General features: G+C 36.1%; 1 protein-coding gene across 3 annotated transcripts in view; it reads right to left on the bottom strand.

The window, feature by feature from the left end:
* Positions 1-23,292, bottom strand: part of Eip74EF (Ecdysone-induced protein E74) — a 141,131-nt gene that overhangs the window by 40,671 nt on the left and 77,168 nt on the right. The window contains exon 1 of one of the 3 annotated variants that reach the window (XM_013311213.1): positions 6,731-7,283. The exons of the other annotated variants lie outside the window; for them this stretch is intronic. Within the exon in view, the coding sequence (XP_013166667.1) occupies positions 6,731-7,157 (427 nt within the window). The 5' untranslated portion in view covers positions 7,158-7,283. Of the gene's footprint in view, positions 1-6,730; positions 7,284-23,292 lie in introns of those variants that run through there. 3 annotated transcript variants of the gene reach the window in all.

The following is a 23,292-nucleotide window of genomic DNA, read 5'->3' as shown; positions in this document are numbered from 1 at the left end:
GACCATAAATCTCAAAATTAAAAAACTGTTGAGAGCGATGCAAAAAAATTGCGAAAAAATGTCTCCGCAAAAAAGGACCGTTTTACAGTTAGAGCCTGATTTTAATGGTGTGGGTGGAGCGCTACCGGCGGCAGGTAGTGTTTTTTCAATGTTTAAAAATTGGGTTAAGTTTTTTTGGGGACATATGAACTGCGCGCCGGCGCAAGGTGAGCGGCGTTCGGTTACGGAAACTCGCGGCTTTTTACGTTTACCGTATGACCCTATTAACTATTTTTTGCTGAGAAAATATAATCGCTTCACATGTTTTGGAGTGGTCGGAACGAGCGGTAATAAGTGGTTTCTTTAAGGAGTGTATTCTAATTTTGATAAGCGAAGAGCGCACGGAAAGTATTCTTAGCTTTTTGACGATAACCAAAGTTTGTCTAAGAGTTATATTAATTTACAACTTTGTACGTCAAATCTGGGTCAATAATATTTTTCTATTATATTATTTACTAGAAAAACATTCGAAGAGGAGCGTCAAAGTAACAGTAGGCCACCCGTTCCGTTGTCTGTTTGTGTGGTGTTGTGAAATCCGATAGCCTTGCGACGCGGTTGAAGGCCGGCCAAAAAACGCGCGGCCGCCCGCGCCGCTCTACACGAATATTGTAAAGAGCATTGCACGAATAAACACATAACAGATAACATTTGAGCAGTCGCTTTATGATATCGGCTCGCCGCACCGCGCCGCCGGCCGGGGGCGAGGGGGGGAAGGGGACCTGACAGTCCTCGGATAAATATCGAACCTCATTTTATAAATAGTTAAAAATGTAAGGAAGTTGTAAAAACGTTTACGCATAGATAACGAACAGCGGCGGCTCGTAGGTCTCGTTTATTTATATTGGAAATACTAAAAGCGGATGCGCCAACGCCGTTCGAATACTGAAATTGCATTAAAAAAGGATAAAATTGGTCCTGAATATATTTTATTATCGCTATCCTTGTCCCGCATGCTAAATGAGGTGCCGCGCGACAGGGACGCACGTTTCCAGGAAGCCGTTCAAAAAAAGAACAACCCTTCCTTACCCTTTTACATTCTATTGTTTACAATGAGTCAAAAAGTCGTATCGTATATTTAGGACGATCATAAGTTTTGACCTAATCGCTTCTCTGTTAAAGTTCGTATTGAAACGACGCAATGAATTATTTATGTCGACTTCGACACGTGATATAAATTAATACACTTTTTTTCTTTTTCCAATGGTCGAAAAATCCGAACGTCTGAACAGGTAGTCGTGGATTATTTGGTTGTTTGTCTACGGGCAGCGGGCAGCAGCCAGCGAGCAGAGGACGCGACGCGGACATGGCGAGGACAGCGCGGCCAATACACTTGTTATGTCCAGCCGACAGCAGCCACCGCGGAGCGCCGCTCCGTCCGAGCGATGCGAACGCTTTTGGACATAATATATGCAAATATTTCAAAGAACAACGACCTTTGTCGGCGATCTCCGGTTTTTATAAGTTTCTTCAATGTCTTTTAGAAGCGCTTTTGTAATACATTATCCATACAACAGACACAAATGTCAAATACGAAATAAAACTATTCTATTTAAAATATGATTGTCTCCTGTGTGATAGAGATTTAAAAAAAGCTCTTACGTTGTCTAGATATTGGTGCTAGTACTTTGGAGTTAGACTACCTCCTGCAAGTTACGACATCAGAATAAATTAATAAAGTGCATCCATCCATCAAAGAGGCATTGTTTCCGCGGCCATCCGGCGTCCGATCACGCTCTATACGAGATTTTTTACGCACCTTTCACTTCCGACCTGCGCGGGCGCAGGGCAGGTATCACGCATTTCTCCGGCAAGGGAAGCTACATTGTTAGGCAGCTGCGCACGCAGATAATGTTTCCTATATCCTTTCTTTGAGTATGGGAATATAGGTCGATTTGTGACAGCTCTACCAAGTGTTAAAATAAATCTGACAGCAAGCGAGGCGACGACAGAACAAGATGACAAAAATCGCGTTGACAGTATCTTTGAATTGTAACTTTGGGAGATTGCAAGTTGCACTTTGTGTGTCGAAAAAAATTATCACGATTAACCATAAAGATCCTTTTGTTATAAATTGTCTTTACATTTAAGTTTGTTTTAAAATATTAATTGGGAAATAATAAATGAGGAAAGAAAAGAGAATCATAACTTTTACAGTCACGATTGAGATATATTCTGGATAATTTTTAGTTCGTAAGAAACCGGGTCATACACCAAGATTGATATCGCTTTCATTCCCGATTCCAGAGATCTCAGCGCTACAGAGTTATAAATACAAATTGACATAGAACTGTCACAACGACAGCGTGTCTCTCTTCGTCATCTGCACGTTTGTACAACAAAATAAATTCAGAGATCGTTTTGTTTATATAATATATTAAGTTTTAATGATCAAATTAATATAGATTGTAAACTGATTTTTAGATAATTAATTTAAATTGATAGAAATTTGCCATTAGTTAAAGTCGCGAAATTGGAACAAAATTTACGTAAAACATGACATGTTTCAATGAACGAATTGGAATATTATTAAATAAAACAATATCATTGGCAACTCTATCACACTAACTTGAGGGCAAACTACATCGCAGAACAGATATATGTACCTAATAGCTGTCCCGCGACTCTGTCCGGGGAATTAAAAAAAAAATTAGTAGCTTATGTTTTCTTTCAGGCTATGTTCTACATCTATGTCAAATTTCATCGAGATACATGCTATCTTCTTGGAGGAACCTTTTAACAAACATCCATCGATGCATGCAATCATTCACATTTATAATATTAGTAAGATTTTAAGGTTATAAGTACACACTTATTTGTGTCTCTGGTCATGAGCATGTGATAATGTCGGTACCCATACGTGGCTAATACATTTCACGCTGTTGAACAAGTCATAGCGTATTGTGCTTTTGCAACACCTATTAGAAATGTGTTATAAGAAAGGTCAACAACTTATTTAGAATGTATGGAGTAGCATTTGATACATACGTGTACATAGTATCGTTTTAATATTAAAACATCGGCTAAACAAGGCACCGGAATCAGCATACAATGACGATTTTATTGCGATTATAGAATTAGTGCGATGTAAACTAAACGCTTTGTCATCATTTGGATTCGCGGTAGTGCGGGTTCGATGCCCTGTTCGTTTCCCAGTATGGTGTCGACTCGCCGCTGACTGTGCTCGATTGTTTTGTTATGTGTTGGATTACGTCTGTTATTTCATTGAAATTAGAGACATGTTTTATATTACAAAATAGAACAAGCAATGGTCATCGTTTATCTTTACTAGCAGTAGCCCGTGAATTCGTCAGAGCAGAAAAAAGTGGCATACCTACCTTCCCGTTAAAGTACCATCAAATCGGTCCAGTTGTCCTGGACAGACAAATATTAAAAAAAAATTGGGTTTACGTAATCAGCCACGTAAACACATAATTTGTAAGAAATGAGATGTGACACTCCAATTTTATTAATATGTATAAATTGCATACAGTTATATTTTCTTCTGTTTGTCAGTTACGATATTGTTATGTGGGATGTAATCTTTCGGTAGTTCTAAGATGATTAGATATAGTTTTCCTATCTGTTTCAATGGTGTATTTTCTAATCCGCACCCGACCCTAATGTCTTTACAATTATTTTAATGATAATTTAATTTCAATCGTTTTAAATCCATTGTCTATGACATAAAATCAATAAAAGATGTCGGATAATCCACCGTCGGATTTCCGAGACCAAAATCCACGTTTAAATATACATATAAATCTGTTTTGTCAAAAGAAATAAGAAATTATAGTGATAACGATATGCTTTATATAGAGTTTTTGGTTTCAGAAACCTACTATAAGTCATGCAAAGTATCAAGCGTAGATCAAAACAATAACAAATGTAGATAATTACTCAAACCACGAGCTTCAATATTTTTACCATAGATTCAATAAACAACATAATTCCATACATTGTATCGTGTGTCTAGAATTATTTAGCACCATTTGTACTATTGTTTTCATTACTAGATGGCACCACTGTCAATAGTTGAGTAAATCCGATTTAATTAACTATTCTTCCTCATACATTTTATATCATTTTGATTGGACGCATAAACTTATAACGCGTCTGTTAAGTGAATAAAAATAGTTATCATCTCCATGATAGTTTAATATTTCCTGGATTTATGTTTAATACTGAATAATTTGTCAAACAACTACAATATCGTACGTATTTAAACTATTCTACTTTAATATTAGTATTAAAAGTACAAAATGATTCTAGATTTATTTGTTTAGCCTTTTCATATCATCCTGCTTTATTCTTTAATCTGGAGATATAGTTATAATCTAAAATATCTTGTTGTAATTTTGAGGTAATGTTTGAGAATTGTATATGAAAAGTGTATACGTAGAAAATTGCGCCATTTTGCTGAGCCTTCGAATATAATTTTCCGGGCTGGTTCGATGTCGACGAACCTTATCCGTGTTAGCGCGTTGCTAAATGCTGGTTTGTGCGGAAATTAATTCGCAACGAGTTCACGTGTGTGTATGTTCTTGTTTACCAAGAAATTGGTAAACGATAACATAATGAGCAATTAACAAAAATAATATTGGTTATTTAAAACTGTGGAACATTCGTCGATGCTATAGGATCGTATCTCATTAATCTATTACTTGTGGATTGTGAATGTCTTTGCTTTTATCTCAATACTAGCTGTCGCCCGCAACTTCATCCGCCGAAATTTAAAAAACCTAATTAGTAGTCTATGTGTTCTTCCAGATTATGTTCTACATCTGTGCCGAATTTCATTAAGATCTAACTTCTAAGAAACATCCATCCATCCAAACATTCGCATTTATAAAATTAATTAGAATAGTTAGTTTTGTGTTATGCTTATTATTTCAAAATAAGTCTGTAAAACGAAAAGTAGTAAAAAAATTGATAGCTATTATGGACATTTCTGTTACTTTTTTTTCTACATAAAGTGCTCAAACATACGCGTATATGTATTATAACTAATATTCGTTACATTAGGTAGGCTTTTAGCAGTTGTCAATTCGAAATGTTTATATAGATAAAAGAAAGTTGTCAATCTTGATACTCGATTAATCTTAAGCTAGTGATAAGATATGTTTTAAAAATAAACAGAAGCAGTAATTTATTATATTTTCCTTAATGTAACATGTAATTGTTCATAACCTAAAATATTGTTTTTGTTTCTCCTCAGATCTGAGCCCATTTATCACTCGTCTGTATATTTAAATTACAAGCCAACATATACTATGATATGTTATAAATATAACCATTTAATGCTATATAATATTAACAAAATATAAAATAAAACAAATCATTTACAATAGAATTGTTCTATAGCTGAATTAAGATGGTGTTGAACACACGTTATAAGGAATGTCAATAATATAGAGTTAACTAATTATTATTTTTGTCAAGTTAACAATACTTGTTTTTATATAAAATATATGCGTAGTTATTTCAAAATTCTAATGTTGAACATTGATTGGACAACGTCACTGAGTTCTAATGTTTATTATAAACAGAGTAAATGATTAAGAGCTAGGACTCTGCCAAATGGGAGACTATAGACACTGCCTACCCCACTGGGATATGGGCGTGAAGTATATTGTTGTAAATTAATGATGTAGACATTTCTAATGAATCTATGAATGTGTTTTTATATAAGTATAATATGTAAAATTTGGACAAAAGGAAATGATTGGGTATTACTATAACTGATGACGGACTCCGCGTCGTGTGCCGGCATTCTTTACAAACAATAGCTTATTGTATGTTAGTCTGTATGTTTACTACTAAAACATATTTGTTTACGTCAATTCATTTATTAAGAATACGTGAGAGAAACTTATTTATTAACGATTGAAGTTTGGCAAGTGATATAAATATAAAATTATTTAATTAGTTAAAAAAACAACTAACAGTAATATTCTACAATTCCTCTAATACATTTAATTTAGAAGCATCTAACTCCATAGTTAAATTAACGTAAATAGTTAACAAATGAAGAAAAAACCGTTAACGTATTTGACTATAAAAAAGCCAACTTAGACATAAAAAGATAAAAAACTGTACAGTCAATGAATATTTCAATATTTATTCGTATAAATATGTCTTAATGTATAATGAAAATACTACAAAAGCAGCTATGTTGCTGCAACTGTAACGTAGGCCGTAGCGCCGTGTAGCCCTCGCTACGCCCGTAGCTCGCCGCCCTTATAGCTAACGAAATAACGAAACAAACCTTCGGGGTTTTTGTATACACATCGTCTACTGATACAATGATAAATATTAACAGAAATTAAATAAAAAGTATCGAACACAAAAAAGGAAATTAACGACAAAGAATCAATTTTCAGTAATAACTAACTACTTTCAGTACGGTGAATGAGAACCCTAAACATACACATGCAAAGATAACAGGAGGACGTCGTGACCCTTAGGTTGTTTGAAAGATTTATCTTTTAGGGTAGTCTGGAAGCGGCCGCAGCAAAGGAAACTTTTTCAGCGTTTCAGGAACAAGGAAATAGTTTTTACGTAAAAAGTAAATAATCAAAACGTGGAAGCACAATAAAGTTTATACAAAATAAATAAAACGTGACGCGATTGAAAAAAAATAAGAATAGAGCGGCGACATGCTATCTACACAAAAGTATAAGGTTATCCTTACTGTATCGCTTCATGAGGGACTTCTTGTACGCTTTGCCAGTCATGGCGTCATCGCCGGGGCTGAGCCGCTCCGCGGAGTCGTCGGACTCGGTACCGGAATCGCGGGCGGCGGCGGCAGCAGCGGCCAGGTAGCCGCGCGACTGCCGCAGGATGACCTGGGCGCGCACATAGTCTGCCGGGTCCGCGAACGAGTGCCTCGCGAACTCCCGCACAGAGATCTCCTTCCTGGCGTGAGTGCTCAGGTCCAGCGGCGCCTCCGCCTCTGCATCGGTGTCGACAGCTTCGCCGCAGGGCTCCGGATACGCTTTCCTGGCGGCCAGGGTCCGTGGCTCCGAATCGGCGCTGAGGGCGCGCCGGTCCGCCGCCGGCGCTCGGCACGCTTCCGGCTCGACGCTCGCCGGACGGGCCTCGTATTTAACGGCCATCATATTTAATTATTCACAAAGACACCATAATCACGAGCGGTTCCAGTTATGTCATACGGCGTAATGTGTCGTGTGATAAGCGCGCGCCGCGTCCGCCGGCTATCGCGTCGAATTGCGGACTGATGTCCCAGTTTCGCCGGCGAGTTCTACTGACTTCGTGAGCCGGCCTCGGAGGCGCTCGGCGGCGCTCGGACACTTTCGTTTTCGTAGCGACTGCGTGTGTGCGTGCGGCGCGCACACTCCCGCATCGCGCACACACACAAACTCCGCCGCCTGCCACATGTGTGCGCCGAGCTTTTTCCACTTTCATCCGCGAGCTTTCCTCGATTTCCCGCCTGGTTCTACAGATTTTCACTAGACAAGTCTATTAATTGAAAATTTCGGTCCGCCCCCGGTTCGTTACGGCGTTATTGTTCGATTGCCGATTGAGTTCGGAGGAAAATTTAATGTAGTCTTTTAGTGGATTTATTTGCGCGAACGGAATGTATATGAGCCCGCAAATATTGCTTTGAATTGGTTCTTCAATGACCCAGTTATCGAGCTATACATTCCTTTACATTTTACATAACGTTATTTAATAGAAGTTACTAGAAACATAACGAGCGGGCGCTAACATAGGTAACTATGAATGTGAGCACATATTATAACAACGACGCACAATATTATCAATCCTTCAGCTCGAGCATCACAAACCGGAACGTTCTAACAATCAGCTCCAACGCTTTGCGTAACTCATCGCGTAAACAAATTGTATGTTTTTTTATCTAACGTTCGGGGCATTGACCGACTTTACAAATAAAGTTGCGCGTGCGCAGCGGCCACGTGACACAGTGACTCGGCCAGCGTACGCAGGCCCGCGCCCCCGCCCCCGGCAGGCGACGTGCAGGCGCGCGCGCAGGTCTCACACACTGGTCGCGTAAGATAGGGATGCCTCGAATGTAGGAGCAATGTCATACGTTAATTTGGCCTACGAAGATAAATAAGCGCCGACTGGGGCTGCGAATATAATCACAGTTTGTCTTACATGTTGTGTGCTTTGTGAATGAAAGTTTTAAATTAATTTCTTTTTTCTGCATTTGATAGCTTTTGCCTACGATTCCACTCGCAAGGAAATAAAAAAAAATTACGTATACTATTATAAATTTCATCCAGAACTATAGATCGCCGTTAATTAGCCGTTAGATACCTTATTACAGTCATCCCTCTAAATATGCGAACTTTCGCATTTATAATATTAAGTAAGATGTAACAATTGTTAGTTGCAATTAAACAAATAAAAAAAGACAAATGTTTTCAGAGCATTCTCTCATAATGAATTTTATAATATTTAAAATGGCCAGGTTGATGAATAATGTTATATAAAACTATAAAATTGAACTGTGTTCACTATCTTATTACTATCACCACTTTGAGACCTAAATAAACTTAATTTAAAAAGTTTAAAACTAAAAAACAATCTTCGTTACTTATCCGATGTAATTGTAATGTGGGCGGCAAGATTTTCTTTCTTTTGCGTTAAAAACAATAAAATAAGTTTTTACTCTTTTGTTATGTTCCAGAAAAGTAGAAAATTCTCTTTACATCAACAAAATAGAACGGAAATGAAACATAATCAAGAATTCCTCGCCTTGATGTTTATAATGCTACAGATAAGTTACTTATAGAGGATTAAACGACTACATTTAAATGCTGGAGAAGCATATTTTCCTTTGAGACTTGAATTTTTTAACGATTTTTTTTTAGTTATCGTGATTTAATCGTTTTTAAAATTATACTACATCCGTATTATTTATCTAAGCGTCATACAATTTAATGATGTTGCACTTTTTTTTATCTTTTAACGAAATTTCTTCTCTGATATGATATGTTAAATTCCTTGATAGTGTTTATTGTATCCGGAAATACTTTATAGTTGTGATTGATTGGCAAAACATCATCGAATTGGTAATATACTTGAATGTATGAAAGTTTATATACATTTGATATTATTTACTATACTATTTATTAATTGGTAATAACTTAAAGTAATACATTGTCCCTCAGAACTGTATACAGTTTGACTTTGTCACAGAATAAAAATCAAAATAATTAGAATATATAAAATAGCATAAATGTAATAGATTAAGGGAACACATAAGACGATGTATTAGATTTAGTGCTGTTTTCTAAATTATAAAAGTCCCTCCTTTCAACAAAGTTAGTCACTACGACTACTGAATACATGAGATTTATTTAAGTATCTTGCGTCAATAGTTCCGTCCTATCAATAGATAATAGACATGTTTTTTTAAGCAATTCGTTAAATGGAAACATTTAGCAGGCTGCCGACTGCGGTTATGGAAAGTTATCAAATAAGGTCAGGGTGTATCTTTGAATTGAACGTCTTACATGAAACAAAGGATTTTATTTTGGTTGTTAGTAAATATGTATTCGATCTCATATACGCTAAAAAATCAATTTGTATTCAGGAAGAAAATAGAAATACGTAAAAATAACTAGACATATAAGAAATTATTAGCTATTTATATTAAAAACAACAGCAAAAAAATAAATGTTCGTAGAAGTCGATCGATTGGGAGCTTAGATCATCAATCTCCTCGCGCCAATTATGCACTGATGTGAGCGAGACAGCATTATAATGAAATAACACTAAGTGCAAGCGAGAGATGAAGTACAAGATGAGACTCGCGCAGCCAAAGGACTAGGTGTCATGGAAAGTGACCATTCGGGTAAAATGTTTTGCAAAAGTTTTAATAAACGATTGATTATACGCAATTAAAGCTCTCTGGTAATATTAATTATTTCATCAGTTTTTTAAAACATTACAGTTTTGCTTTTTCGATGTTCGTTCGAGTTTTAAATGGTCTGATAAAAAATTCTATTATAATTAGAATTTGTTAGACTTTAAACATTTAATTAATTAATTTTAATTGTGTTTGATTAGATGTATCTAATATTTCTGTCTGTTTTTACATTGTCTGAGTTTTCATTAATTTTACTAGGTCATTATAATATTGAAAACTAATCTTTGAAGGACAAACAATAATATAATTTAGATTTAGAGCGTGCTACTCGAAGCGAAAGACTTTAATTTACGTTTTAAATTAGTTATTCCAGACGCAAAGGCTAGGTGTTTTGTTGGCGCACTGACTAAAAGGGTTCGTCTTCACTTACATAATATTATAGTTATGTGTAATTTTTATTAACTCAATAATACCAAAAAAAAATCGTAATATAAAAGATTAAATGTAAACCAAAAATGGTTTAACTGTACCACAGGTACGCAACATCGAGTTTATAATATTTTCTTGTTATAAAAAAGGAATAAATAAAAAAGTAGCAGTGAAGCAGCAAGTGGCAACATTTTCGAACTGATAGCGCGATACGAGTGCAGTCGTTGTACTGCTTCAAGGTTGGACTATGACGCTGCGCGCGCGCACGCCGCACACACGGGCACGCACACACGCGCGCATTGCACCGCGCACACACAAGTACGGTAATTGGCATCGATTAGCACAGGAAGACTGGTCGTGTATAGTCGTTTTTTCCCCATCTTATAAATAGCCCACATCTATCCGGTCAAGAGAACGATTGTTGGATTAGGTTATGTTTTATGCGTTTATAACTTCATCGCAACCAGATGCTTTACTTCTACGTATATTTATGTACACGTATCAACGTTATTCGTGTACCGTTATTGCATAAGAACATACAGTATTTATTAATATGTAATTTGTTTTGTAATCGTGTTGGTGTGTGATGAAAAAATGGCCGCAGTTCGAACGCCGGGTAAACGCACACTACTGAAATAGTTTCCCGTTGAAATACGTGATCCTTTAGTCAAATGCATCGGCAATAAATATGAAATTATTTTTTGCTGGATACTATAGTGGTTGTCATGTCTATTTCCAAAGCAAATGATATCTGTCTCCGTTTCCGTTTGCCGTCTTATTCTGATTTAAATTATTTATATTTTCTAATTTGATTGATTCAGGTTTTCTATTTTAAAATCAGAATAAACTTTCCTTCTACAGTTCAGTTGGCGAATTAAATAAATATATCATTTCAAACTGTTTTGGATATGTTTAATTTGTTGCATCTTAACAAGAAGTTTAAGCATTATCGCGTAAAATAGACTATCTCTATACGTGACCGTATCCAAGGGTTATCTTATTGTTTATATTAACAAAAATGCAATGGAAAGTTTCGATTTACTTTTACCTATAATGAACATGACGACAGACTCAATACATTTCTTGTTGCTCGAGCTACAAACCTTTTCAAATCTATATTGCGCACACGTCGCACCGCGGCCTTGTACCAACGAGTGTGTGATAAAATGTTGAAGATTAGCGCAGATTAAAAATCTAATAGATGAACAACCAATACAAAGGGAAACATAAATTGTTGTACAAATATTGAAAAGTGTTTATCGTCGCGTCGCGTCGCCTTCACAAAAGTAAACACTTAACAATAGCAATTAGAGTCAATATCCTTAAAACAAAATGTAGCGCTATTCATCGATATTTTCAACAAGACAATGAAATAACTTTGACAGTTGAAAACGCAACAATTTTACAACTCGGGACATCTTTTTCGTTTAAAACGCGTGTTTAGCCCTATAATGTAAATATCAATGCGTTTTTCAAATATTTTTTAAGACAATAATGACATTTGTCATATAGTAAATACCATTTAAAAATTATCTTTTATCTATCGTAGTAAATACGAAATTGTGGTGATGCTGTCAAATTGATCGTTTTCCAATACGTCACAATAATACATTCGTCGTGACGCAAAAAATGCGACATCTTGCAGTGCGCAAGCGCAAGAAGTGCGCGCTGGAATTTTCACTTGCGGGAAAAATATCGATAGTGAAAACCGTAAACAAACGCAACACACGCTCACGTGAAGAGAAGTACCGTCAGCAAGATAAATATAGTAAATTTTAATAAAAAAAACATTTTAATAATAAAAATTGTTAAATAAAAGGGGAGATAGAGCTAAATAAAAGTTTCGTCTTCATTTGACACAGATACTTAGGCGAATAGAAATTCAGTTCAATTGACGATTACTTAAAACCAATAATAATCTAATTTGAATTTAATTTCCAATTCTCAAAAAAAACATACTAAATGTATTCGCGGTTCAAATTAGGTCACATCGCGGTTCAAACACGGTCAAAGCGAAACATTTTGGTGGAACTTGAATATTTTAAATATGTTGCCATGATAGGAAAGTAATTTTTTTGCTACCATTACGAACATCGGTTAGCGTTCGAGTTTTTCTCCTGTGCGTCGTCCGTCAGCGAAATTGAAAGTGGAAACTGGCTGCGGGCAATTATGACATTGTTGTCCGGAGAAAAAGTCGAGCGTGCGAACACGGGGGAAACTGCTACATTGCCACTTCGCGACGCGAAGCACTATGATTTGTAGTAGGCCATACATAGACTAACATAGCTTTTGTTTATGACTGACTCGCCACTGTAAATCTGTTTGGCCACGCAACGTATCAACAAACTTGAATACGTCAGAAGGCACTTAATCGGAACTTCGGTTAGTAAGTAATTATTACTGGATTGAACAGATCAATACCTCCAGTATTTAACAAATACCCTTTACGTAATAGAACGTCCAAGCACTAAAGATACTTTGTTTGAAAAACAATGTTAGCATAATTCAACATTATAAAAGTTATCGGATGGGTTTGCTAAGTTTTGTTTTAACACCATTTTATTATTTATTATACTGTATTATTTGATTGTGTATAAGAAAGTACTGTTGAGATTATTAAAATCAATATGGTTATATAAATTTAGGTCGTACATTCACTGTGATGCAAGGTGACTATTATTTCATCTCATTGGACGAGTTCTAGTGATTGTGATGTGCTTTTGAACGAGTCATATTATTTAGCGAGTTCATTTTACATTATGAAGTACAATATTTGTATGTAACATGTATGAATGTTGTAATAGAATACAATGTATGTAACCAGGTTTCCATACGTACTACAGAAGCATTCTTACGGCCACGCTCAGGACCTCAATTAAGTGACTGATGTGATAGTTAGTCTAGTAAAGTCGCTTTATCTCATTCTAAGATCACGCACTTTTACGTACCTACATTATATTATCTAGGTTTAGTTTAGTAAGCAGTAGATAAAGACTGATCTATCTAGCGAATCGGGTTTCGTTAGCGAATTGAGATCGCTACGTCTGCCTCTACAGTTAAATAAGGGAAGGTGTAATTGTATTACTGAAAAGTGTACCGACGATCGAGATGAAATACGTAGAACTTAAGAGTAACAGTCTGACGATGAAAACAATTGTAGTCAACAGAAATTGTTGACTATTCTTTGATTAATACTGAAACAAGCTCGCCCGGGTTCAATAAATTTATAAGAAATTAGAACAAAAAGAACCTATTAAGTAGAAATATGTCTCATGTTTCTGTTTGTGTTGAGCTCAAAAACATATTTATTTTTTATTGGGTCTCAGATTGTGTAAGAAAATAGGGTACCGCTTGTTAATGCATAATCCAAAATATATTTATATTAATATTTATGCAGGTTATTCTTTTGTTATTATGACTGAGAGTTTCTGTCACCAAAATCTTCGTTCAAAACATATATTTTATGTAAAAGATAATGACAGGGTTAACGATATGTTTGATACAGAGATTTTGCTTTCAGCAACCAACGGTAAAAAGTGTTGCAAAGAGTATATTTCCCCACCTATTAGCCTTCTGAAATTGAACTGCTTATCGCCATTCTTACGTAAATATAATAATCATGTTTATAGCGGTAATACAAACATAATACTTTTGCTATTCCCGGAGAGCGAAATAATAGAGATAGCAGTAATAATCATAAAAAGGATAAAAAAATTATACGATAATGTAGGTTTTGGTAGATAGATACTGCGTCATATTAAATTCACAAACAAAATAATTCGATTTGAAATTCATCTAGTCGGTGCTAGATTAAACGTCACGAGTACAGAACCCGCCAAATTTTGTGAATAAATAATAGAGGCTAGCGAATTGGGGATGTTCCCGCGGGCGGAGCGGGCGCGGCCTCGTGCAAGGACGATGTCTAGACTACGCCAGGCCTGGATTCTTGCTACTTAATTACTATTAAAACCTTTGTTCCTTTGTAGCAGTGCTACGCCCCGCTGCCACCAGCCCTCACTTATCAGCATTGAATATATAATTAATTTAAAGAAATATTGACAATTTAATTATGCTTTTGTACTTTCTATATAGATGATAATCAAGGTTTGTTTTGTGGAATTTAACATTTTGTTTATACATAAATTAAATCTATACTCTTCGCCAAAAGAAGACATATACTCGTATAATGATTTGTAGCCCCACAACTATTAAACTTTGATCCAACAATTCTTACTACTTACATTATTATAAGTGCCAAATGGATGGATGGATGTTTGAAGATATCTCCAGAACAGCTATATGGATCTCGCTTAGATATGTCATAGATGTTGAACATAGCCTGGCAGAATACATATGCCACTGATTAAGTTTTTTTTTATTCCTCGCGGACGCAGTCGCGGGCGACAGGTAGCAAGTTACTAAACTGGAAATCGCAATGTGTAACTACTACTTAGTAGCTAGCTATCTTGACATGTTCTTGAATTGTTTATAACCATCCATTTTTCCTTGCGATATATTTTAACGAACAAAAAAAGAAAGAGTGGAGCTTACATGAAATAAGTCTATTGTATATGTTTTGTTTTGTCTCGAGTAGTCTCAGGCGAGGTAAGATGTAACAATCGTAGGTTTATGTTGTATTAAACATTTCGTTAGGAACCTGCTTCTTACAATGTTCTATAAATAGGTATATGTTTTAGAAGTTGTACATGAATTAGGAATTATAACTGTTGTGTGCGAGCACACGGCCTGCGTAGATTGTTACAGAACAAATATACCGCTGAAGTGAAACTATGTCTAAACAATGAAAATGCGAAAATATTTGCTCATTATAAAATAGTTGTTGTTACTTAGGCCGGGCTAATTGGGCCATGTTCTAGGCTCATTAATGCCGACTTGTAGTCGTAACGAAAATGGGCCACAATAATGATGTAACTAACACGCATCTAAAGATATTGTTATATTTCTTTTCTCAAAACTACCTTTTATACTACACGCTGTTATATTTGCCTAATTAACTCTTTAACTTGGACACAAAAGAATTTGCAGCATTCTATAAACTTGTAGACATATTAATTGTACTCTTCATAATATAAATGTAAAGTTGTAAAGCCTTGTCTCCAGGTAATGTTGTTCGCGAGGCGTGTCGTGTCGCTTCTGAGGCACCTGTTAGATAACTTTCCCGCTGCATTGAGAGCTAGTTAATTACAAAATGCTAGTGCAATGAGGGCCAGTGCGGAGAATAGCGGGGTAGTGGGGGGCAGTGTGGGGCAGCGGGCACGCGAGCGCGAAAGGGAAACAGGCCGACGATGGCTCGCAGAAACTGTTTCAAGTTTACTGGCGCAAATCTAGCCGCATGCGACGCGCGGGCTGCGCATAACAACATAAGTCTCACGATATTACATCCCTCAATAATTTCAATAAAATTTATAACTCTTGATATATATAATAAAACTTTTTTCTATATTTTACACGATCATTTTAATTTGAAGACAAAAATAGAAGTGTTCAATCTACTTTAATACAGAAAAACATTTGCACGTACCTAAATAGTTTGATTTTCTTTAAAAATTACTGAATCAAGAAACTAAAACGTTTTACAAATTATAAGATATGTTCTCCTATGTATATCTTAAGATGAGTCTGGTTGCAACAAGGCGGTGTGTACCCCGCAATGTCAAGTTTCCCTGCCTGCCCGGCGGCGGCGGGCCGTGCAGAATGCACTTTCTTCCTACACACATACGCAATGCACCGTGTCTGTACACGCGAACACTAGCACAACTTCTTGCCGGCAAACGAAAGTCTGTGAATGATTATTTGTGGGATCTTTATTACTTCATATACGTTGGAAGTTACGTTCCTTTGTGTTTCCAAGTTCTTTTATGGATTTTTTCATGACGTCAATAAGTAACATTAATACTATAATTGTATTTACTAATTGATAAGACGATTTTATACTTACCTTTTACTATCAGATATAAGGTGAATAATTGGAACTTACCTGAAAAATAAAAACAAACATTTTAGACAAATTACATACATGATAAACAACTCTATGGATATTATATAATATGGATGAAAAGCTATGTCTTTCAGCAACGTATATAAAATATATCAAATTTATAATTATTAAGGTAATCAAACTGTGACACTGCGAATCGAATTTATATATAAAGTACATAGATTTGCGTATGTATTGCATTTGATTAGCATTGTGTCACGTAGAGAGAGAACCCACTGACGTGTTTACATGCTGCATTACATCGAATAACGCGATAATACACATTATATACAATATACGTTCTATATAAACATTGCTATATATAAATGTAACATCAAATTTATAGGATAAATGTTGTGTCACGATTTCACTGGTTATTTAAGAGATACGTCTAGACTTTTTGGCCCAGAAATTTCGAAGACCTGAGCCGCATTTTAAATTAGAATTTTATAATTTTTGTTTTAATAGAACCACAACTGAATGGACTGAATATTGTTAAAATATAAGATAATATTACATGTAAGAATCTTATCGCAATAAGATACACTAAAAATGTTAAAAGTGAAGACTGAGGGTAACAATTTACACGTTTTTATGTTTCAAAAACACGTGCATAGATAAAAAACAAAGACTACGTTTCAAACTGTCAAGGGAGCAAATTCGATGACAGTTTCCTGTGACGCGGCGCGAGCTGTCAAACCGCTGTCAGTCTGTGATGTGGCGGGAAAAAAGTTTCTCTCAACAACCACTACGAATAGTTCAGTTTGAAGGTATTGATTTATTGCGTTGATTGATTGGATAAGAAAGAATTTAACTAAATAAATAGTGACACCCTTTAGTTACTCAAATATTACTGAGGAACAAAAAGAACGTAGTAGTAGGTACTTAGTTTATAGATAAACATTAAAATTTGATTCATCATCAAATATCGACGCACTATCTACTAGAAGAAAATCCGACACTGTGCCGGTGTATCGGCGCAACACTAACATTATTAAAATGTAAACGCTTATATCCCCTTACTAATCAAGCTGACACTTGTCTGGATAACGAAAGCGCGCCTTTCGCTCCAAATGATTCTAACTAATATTGTCAAAAACTATTTTGTTATTCATAAAAGACACAGCAATACATCACATAAAGGTGCTTAATATTACTCAGATTTTATTTATAATCTTATCATCCTTCTTAGTAATTGTATACAAATCGAACACACGAAATCATATGATTAGCGTCGATTAAGAGTAACGAGTTTGCATGCGTACATTTGGCGAATATTTGGAAAATTATCAGCGCATACGTCTGAAGCGAACTGTAAACAGGAAGTTGTAAAGGAGCTAAGGTCTGTGCGGCGGAAGCACTGGCTGCCTGCAGTCTACCCTTTGTTTGCACACAAAGAATCTATTCAAGCATACACAATTTGGTATTTGAATTCGATTCTATACAATGCATTAACTATAATTCGTTATTAAACTGTGCTAAAAGGAAACAAGTAAGTGTTTCCACAGACGAAACCGGGAACAATATCTTAGTGATATTAGAAATGCGAAAGATAAGATGGAATTACCTACCTCTGAAAGGGCACAACGGATCTTAAGTTTGAAATAAGAATTTGATAAATAGTTGTTAAACGTAGTCTGGAAGAACATAAAGGCTACTTAATAGGTTTCTTTTTAATTCAGCGCGGACAGAGTCAGGTGCGATAACTATATGTAATATATTTTACAAACACACGGTAGTAAGTTTCACCTTAATAACAACATAACTTTATATTAAACATAATTTTACTTAATAATTACATTTTATAGAATTGGATATAAACTTAAGTTCTTTTGTTTCCTATATAGTTCTTTAAGGCTAAGCCAATTACTATTTTCTAAGGTTATTGACACTTTCACCTCGTCTTACGTGAGTTTAACGAAGCCTACATCGAAAAATAGCGCACGAGACGACTGGAAACCTAATTCAAAACGTACTGGTAACTTAGACTGTATATAATTAGCCTATATGCTTTGTACATAGGGCCGCTAACCGGAGCCGGGCCGCGAGCGTCATCTCAATTATTCATTAGTCGTTCACACGAAACTGAAATTGTTATTACAAGCTCCCAGCGCGCCGGCAGCGGGTACACCTCGCAACATTTATTGAAACAAAGCGATAGTAACAGCGCATTGAACATACATACAAAGTAGTCGAACTATGTATAATAAAATTTTGAGGAATATTGACTGCTCGATTACATGAACAAAACAGATCTGTAAGTAGCGTCCAATTAACTAAGTAGTCGCCGTATTTTTAGCTACATTATATCATGATAGTTTATTATGTTAGACTAGGTCGGAATTTTATTGCTAAGCCAAATAATATTATGATCAAATTCATTGTCTCCTTTGATAATTTCATAGGGCACTGATTTATTAGACCATCGAACTTAATTAGTGACCCAGACTCCGGCGGCCTGATCACATAAAATATTAATTAGTTTTAATTAGTATCCAGATTTTAGTCTAATAAGATTCGACGGCGCTAACTTTGGAATATTTTAACGATCTACGAAGTGGGTTTTACTTTACTATGATCATTTGAGACATTATTGGTCGTGGATTTTTAAGCAGAAATCGAAGAACAAATTCTACGAAATACGAATATGTTATCAACAATTTATGATGAGACTTTCAACTGATTTCCAGTGAGAAAAGTTTTGATGCTATTCGCGTTCTTGTCTCAAGTTTTAACTATCTTTATTGACATAAAACAGTAGTGAGACCTTTGTAAGTGATTTAGACAGAACAGAGGATCCAATTAGACAAGTAACAGAGCTCCAGCAAAGGTAAGTCTCGTATCAAAGAGGTGCGCCGGTGTGCTGTGGACAATGAAACGCACACGCGTATCTGTGTGGCGTGTTGGGGTGCGGGTGGCGCACACAGGGATGATTTTCGGCGCGGTGGTGTTCTGTGGGCGCGGAGGGTGAACGGCCTACCCTTCGACCTTCAGACTGGGGGGTGGGTGCCGGGCGGCGGGCGGCGGGCGGCATCGGGCGGCTGTCTCGGAAACACCCCCGCCGTAATCACACAGGGCGGTCGGCGGTCGGGTTGTGTGGGAAAATTTGTCAAGTGCTGGGAACTAGGGATGTACGTAATACTGGATGCGGTATATGCCGAGTACATAATGTGTACATATATATGTGTTTACATAAACAAAGTACGAACAATATTCATTATACAAAGGAGTCTAATGAGCATTCAGAATAAAAATTGTGATACATATTGGTTTTGTTCTTGTTAAATTATATTGACGATTGACGATTGTTAAATTATAGTAGTTTAAAGCCTCACTTTATCCTAAGTCCTAAGCACAAAAGTAAAAACCATAAAAAATACGCCTCTTCGTTCTAAATACATTCTTTTTACTTTTGTCCCATCTCTACATATGAATAAGTACAGATCCTTGTGTACACTAAATGCCGGTTCCGCGGAAATGTTCTGAAATAAGTTTCGACGCCACGGAGAGTGAGGGTGGGTCAGCAAGCAGGCTGAGGCTTGGTTCTGCCCTCTAGCGGATGGAACGCTAAATGACGCGTAAACATGAAAATGTTCTCAGTAGTAAAAAAAGTGAGGTGTTTTAGATTATGGACATAATTTTAGGAAAATCTACATAGTCAAACTTACGTAAAGTCACGCCGGTTGCCTCGCATACTTGGTATACAAAAATAAGAAACGTTACTAATAAAACTATATAACAAAGCTTAAACATTGTCTAGAAACCGCAGCCTCTAGGGCAACCTAAAAGCACGTTTAAATTGCAAAGGATAATGTGCGGGTTTAAGGTATATTTGCACTTAGTCCTTGCTTACACTTAATTACCAGAAAATTTTGTATTATGGTGATGGTCTCTCTTTCTTTTAATATGGTCTGATAAAAGTGTTGAGCCAGTGGAAACCCACGTTAAAGAATACATATAGTCTTTATGATTCGATGTTGAGAGATGTTCTGTTTACAACTGTTATAATTTAATAACTGTTTATAATTTTTAATATAAATTATAAAACAACAGTGTTAGGAAACAGTTAAATAAATTTAACAGACGCTGATATTACACTGAAAATTATATTGTAACTCTTGAATAATTCAAACTTCAATATTCACAACAGTTTCAAGCGAAAACCAATTTATTGTAGGCTGAATTTCATAGAGACCTAAATACGGCCATGTCTGCTAGCGATTCAGACATTTATCTATATAACACTGTTTAGGTACATACTATGTACAGGTTATAGTTCATGATAAAAACATGTGAGAGAAAGAGAGAATGGGAGTTTATATTAACAATATTATTCCCAAAAGTGTGGTTAGGTCGCAAACAATATCAGTACTAAATAATACATAGAAATATATATACATAGAAAATTGATAATTATTTCTGTCTACTGGACGGGGATTATATTGCTAGTATTTACTATTTTATAAGAAAATAGAATTTAAACTTTAAAATCATACTACCATAAGTATAATTTATTTAATATCGAGTAAGTAAGTAGCCATCTTAATTACGATGTGTTAATTAATGTGAAAATGAACGAATCATAAATTGTTCATATGTGTTGTACAAGAGACGTGTACATTATGTACACTCAAACATTTACATAAATTATTATTCTCAACTAATTCGTCCTGACCGACCAAGGACAAACCTAGCGATCCTTGGGAGACCTGGAAGGTCCTAAAGTAAATCTCACACAAAATTCAACATTATATCCTTGAAGCGAAAGCCGAGTTCGCTCTGGCATTCGACGGCTTGATATGTTTTTATTATGGTAACGATTTAGCTTTGAAAGGGAAATTTATACCTGCGTTCACATTTAAAGGAAAACATGACCTGAACCAGGGGGATAGCGTCGATTTTGCAACGTTCGTGTTAAACGAGAGGGAAGATAGGAGCGATTATGTGCGTTAGAGAAAGTAAGAACGATCTTAGTCCGTGACCTATCCTACTGACGAATGTCGAGTCCCCGGAACACCGCATTTTAACAAGTCGTCTAGACGAGTGCGCGAGTGTGCGTTCAGGCCGCGCGTGTGTGCGCATGGCTCACTGCGCGCCTGTAAGTGTGCGTCCGTGAGTAAAAGCTCCGTGTGTACTGCCCATGCTCGTGTGTGTGCGCTTTATAATTACGTATTCCCGTGGCGTTCGGTTAAGTTTTCACTTTTAGTCAAAGGCTAGACGCTTTTGCGTGTTTGACGGGTTTCAGCTTCGACTTTACACTGGCCTTTGTTAGTTCTAGCTTTCAGGCGCTTCAAAATTTATACTTGTTGATTGTATGACGGGTTCTGTAGAGTTCTGACAAAGGGTTGTTACAGAATAAAGACAGAAGCTTTAGTTGGTTTCTGAATAAATTAAAGCTTTCCAGACTGTAATAGGAAATGTGTTATTTCGACACGAGATGAATTTCTTTCGAACACGATTTTTATAACATTTTAATAACGACTTCATGTCGTTAGTGTTCGTAAAGCATTTGATAGCATCAGTTACGACAATAACTACCCAAGTTTATAGTTTTTTTAAATAACTTATACTTTATCGCCTGCAACATAAAAAACTAATTTGTATAAAGACGATTTTTTTGCCGTTATAGTTAGTTCTTACATTTGTTTTTTCGTTTGAGTTCCTTAACAAAAGACATTTGTATAACGAACCTATAGTTGTAAAATTGAAATCTTCCTCTGTCTACACCCACAATTAAATTATTATTTATCATATTTCTACAGACACAAAAATACTGCCTCATCCTACACTGAAAATAAATTAATCAAGCGTAGGCAATGTTTGGCTTATAAATATTTCTATCATGTTGTTATTACAAGATAATAAACGACCTACATAGCGGAGAGACCTCCAGACATCTGAAAAAATAACTTTATAAAAATACGCTCTACATTCCACACGGCAGCGGTCCTACGCGCTAGGCGCGCGCCCCAGACCCGCGCCGGGCGCTCGTACTCGTATGTGCGCCTCACTAATTATATCTAGGTCTTGTTTTTTTAACAATCATATTAATAGTACTGTATAATAACGCATCAACTACGAACTATGTTAGTACTAATGATAGTTATGTTTACATACATTTAATCTGAATATTGATTACAATTTTCATACAAAATAATTACTCGTTTCCGTTTATATTATATAAGTTATAAAAAAGGTTGGAGTACAGCACACAGATAGCAAAACTGTCATCGCTTAGATTCCTTTAAGTATATGAAATTTTCCACCCCTCTGTGCAAAAATTAATATTTTTTTCTGTAAATTCCAACAAAAATAAAACTTATTTAACTTAATTGGAGTTTTCGTTGAAAGCCGTTGAAAGCCACGCGGTGGATTGTCGAGTATGTCAGATATATTATCGAAGTTTCGAGAGAGCAGGGTTCTATGCACCCGCCCTTGGGGAAGGTTCGTTGCACTCAGGCAGCCCGGCCGGGACGTCCGCCAGACGTGGCGAGGCTCTGCCGCGACACCCGCCCTTGCTCGTTGAGCCTCCATTCAATAACTTTAGCTCCTATAGTTTTGCACCCGTCTATCGTTTATGCGAGTTGTGAAATTTTAAATTATAATTTTTCTGACTTTATCTTTTTAAAGTACTTATTTCTTTTGTAGGTAATATGATAAACAAAAGCACACTTCTTTTATTAAGAACTCTTAAGGTGCAGTGGTAGTGGTCTTTCCGATTAATAAGCTTATTTTTTTCTAAAATAAAAAACGAACAAACAGACAAAGTACAATCAAAAATTATTGAGTGATTTTGTTACCGTTATAACATGTTCATTTTGAAAGGCAGACGCGCTGAAGTTGGCGGAACAGGTTCAACCGGGGCCGCCGTAGCGGACGTCTCGTAGGGCGGCCATCGCCCCGCCCGCCCTAGCCGTAACCTGTCTTAGGCCTTGCTGCCGCCGAGAGCGATCTCTGAGCCTGTAGG

Source organism: Papilio xuthus, unplaced genomic scaffold (assembly GCF_000836235.2).
Source record: "Papilio xuthus unplaced genomic scaffold, Pxut_1.1 DF827680.1, whole genome shotgun sequence".
Taxonomy (NCBI): domain Eukaryota; kingdom Metazoa; phylum Arthropoda; class Insecta; order Lepidoptera; family Papilionidae; genus Papilio; species Papilio xuthus.
Note: the sequence above shows the minus strand (reverse complement) of the source record. Positions and strands in the feature narration are given on the sequence as shown.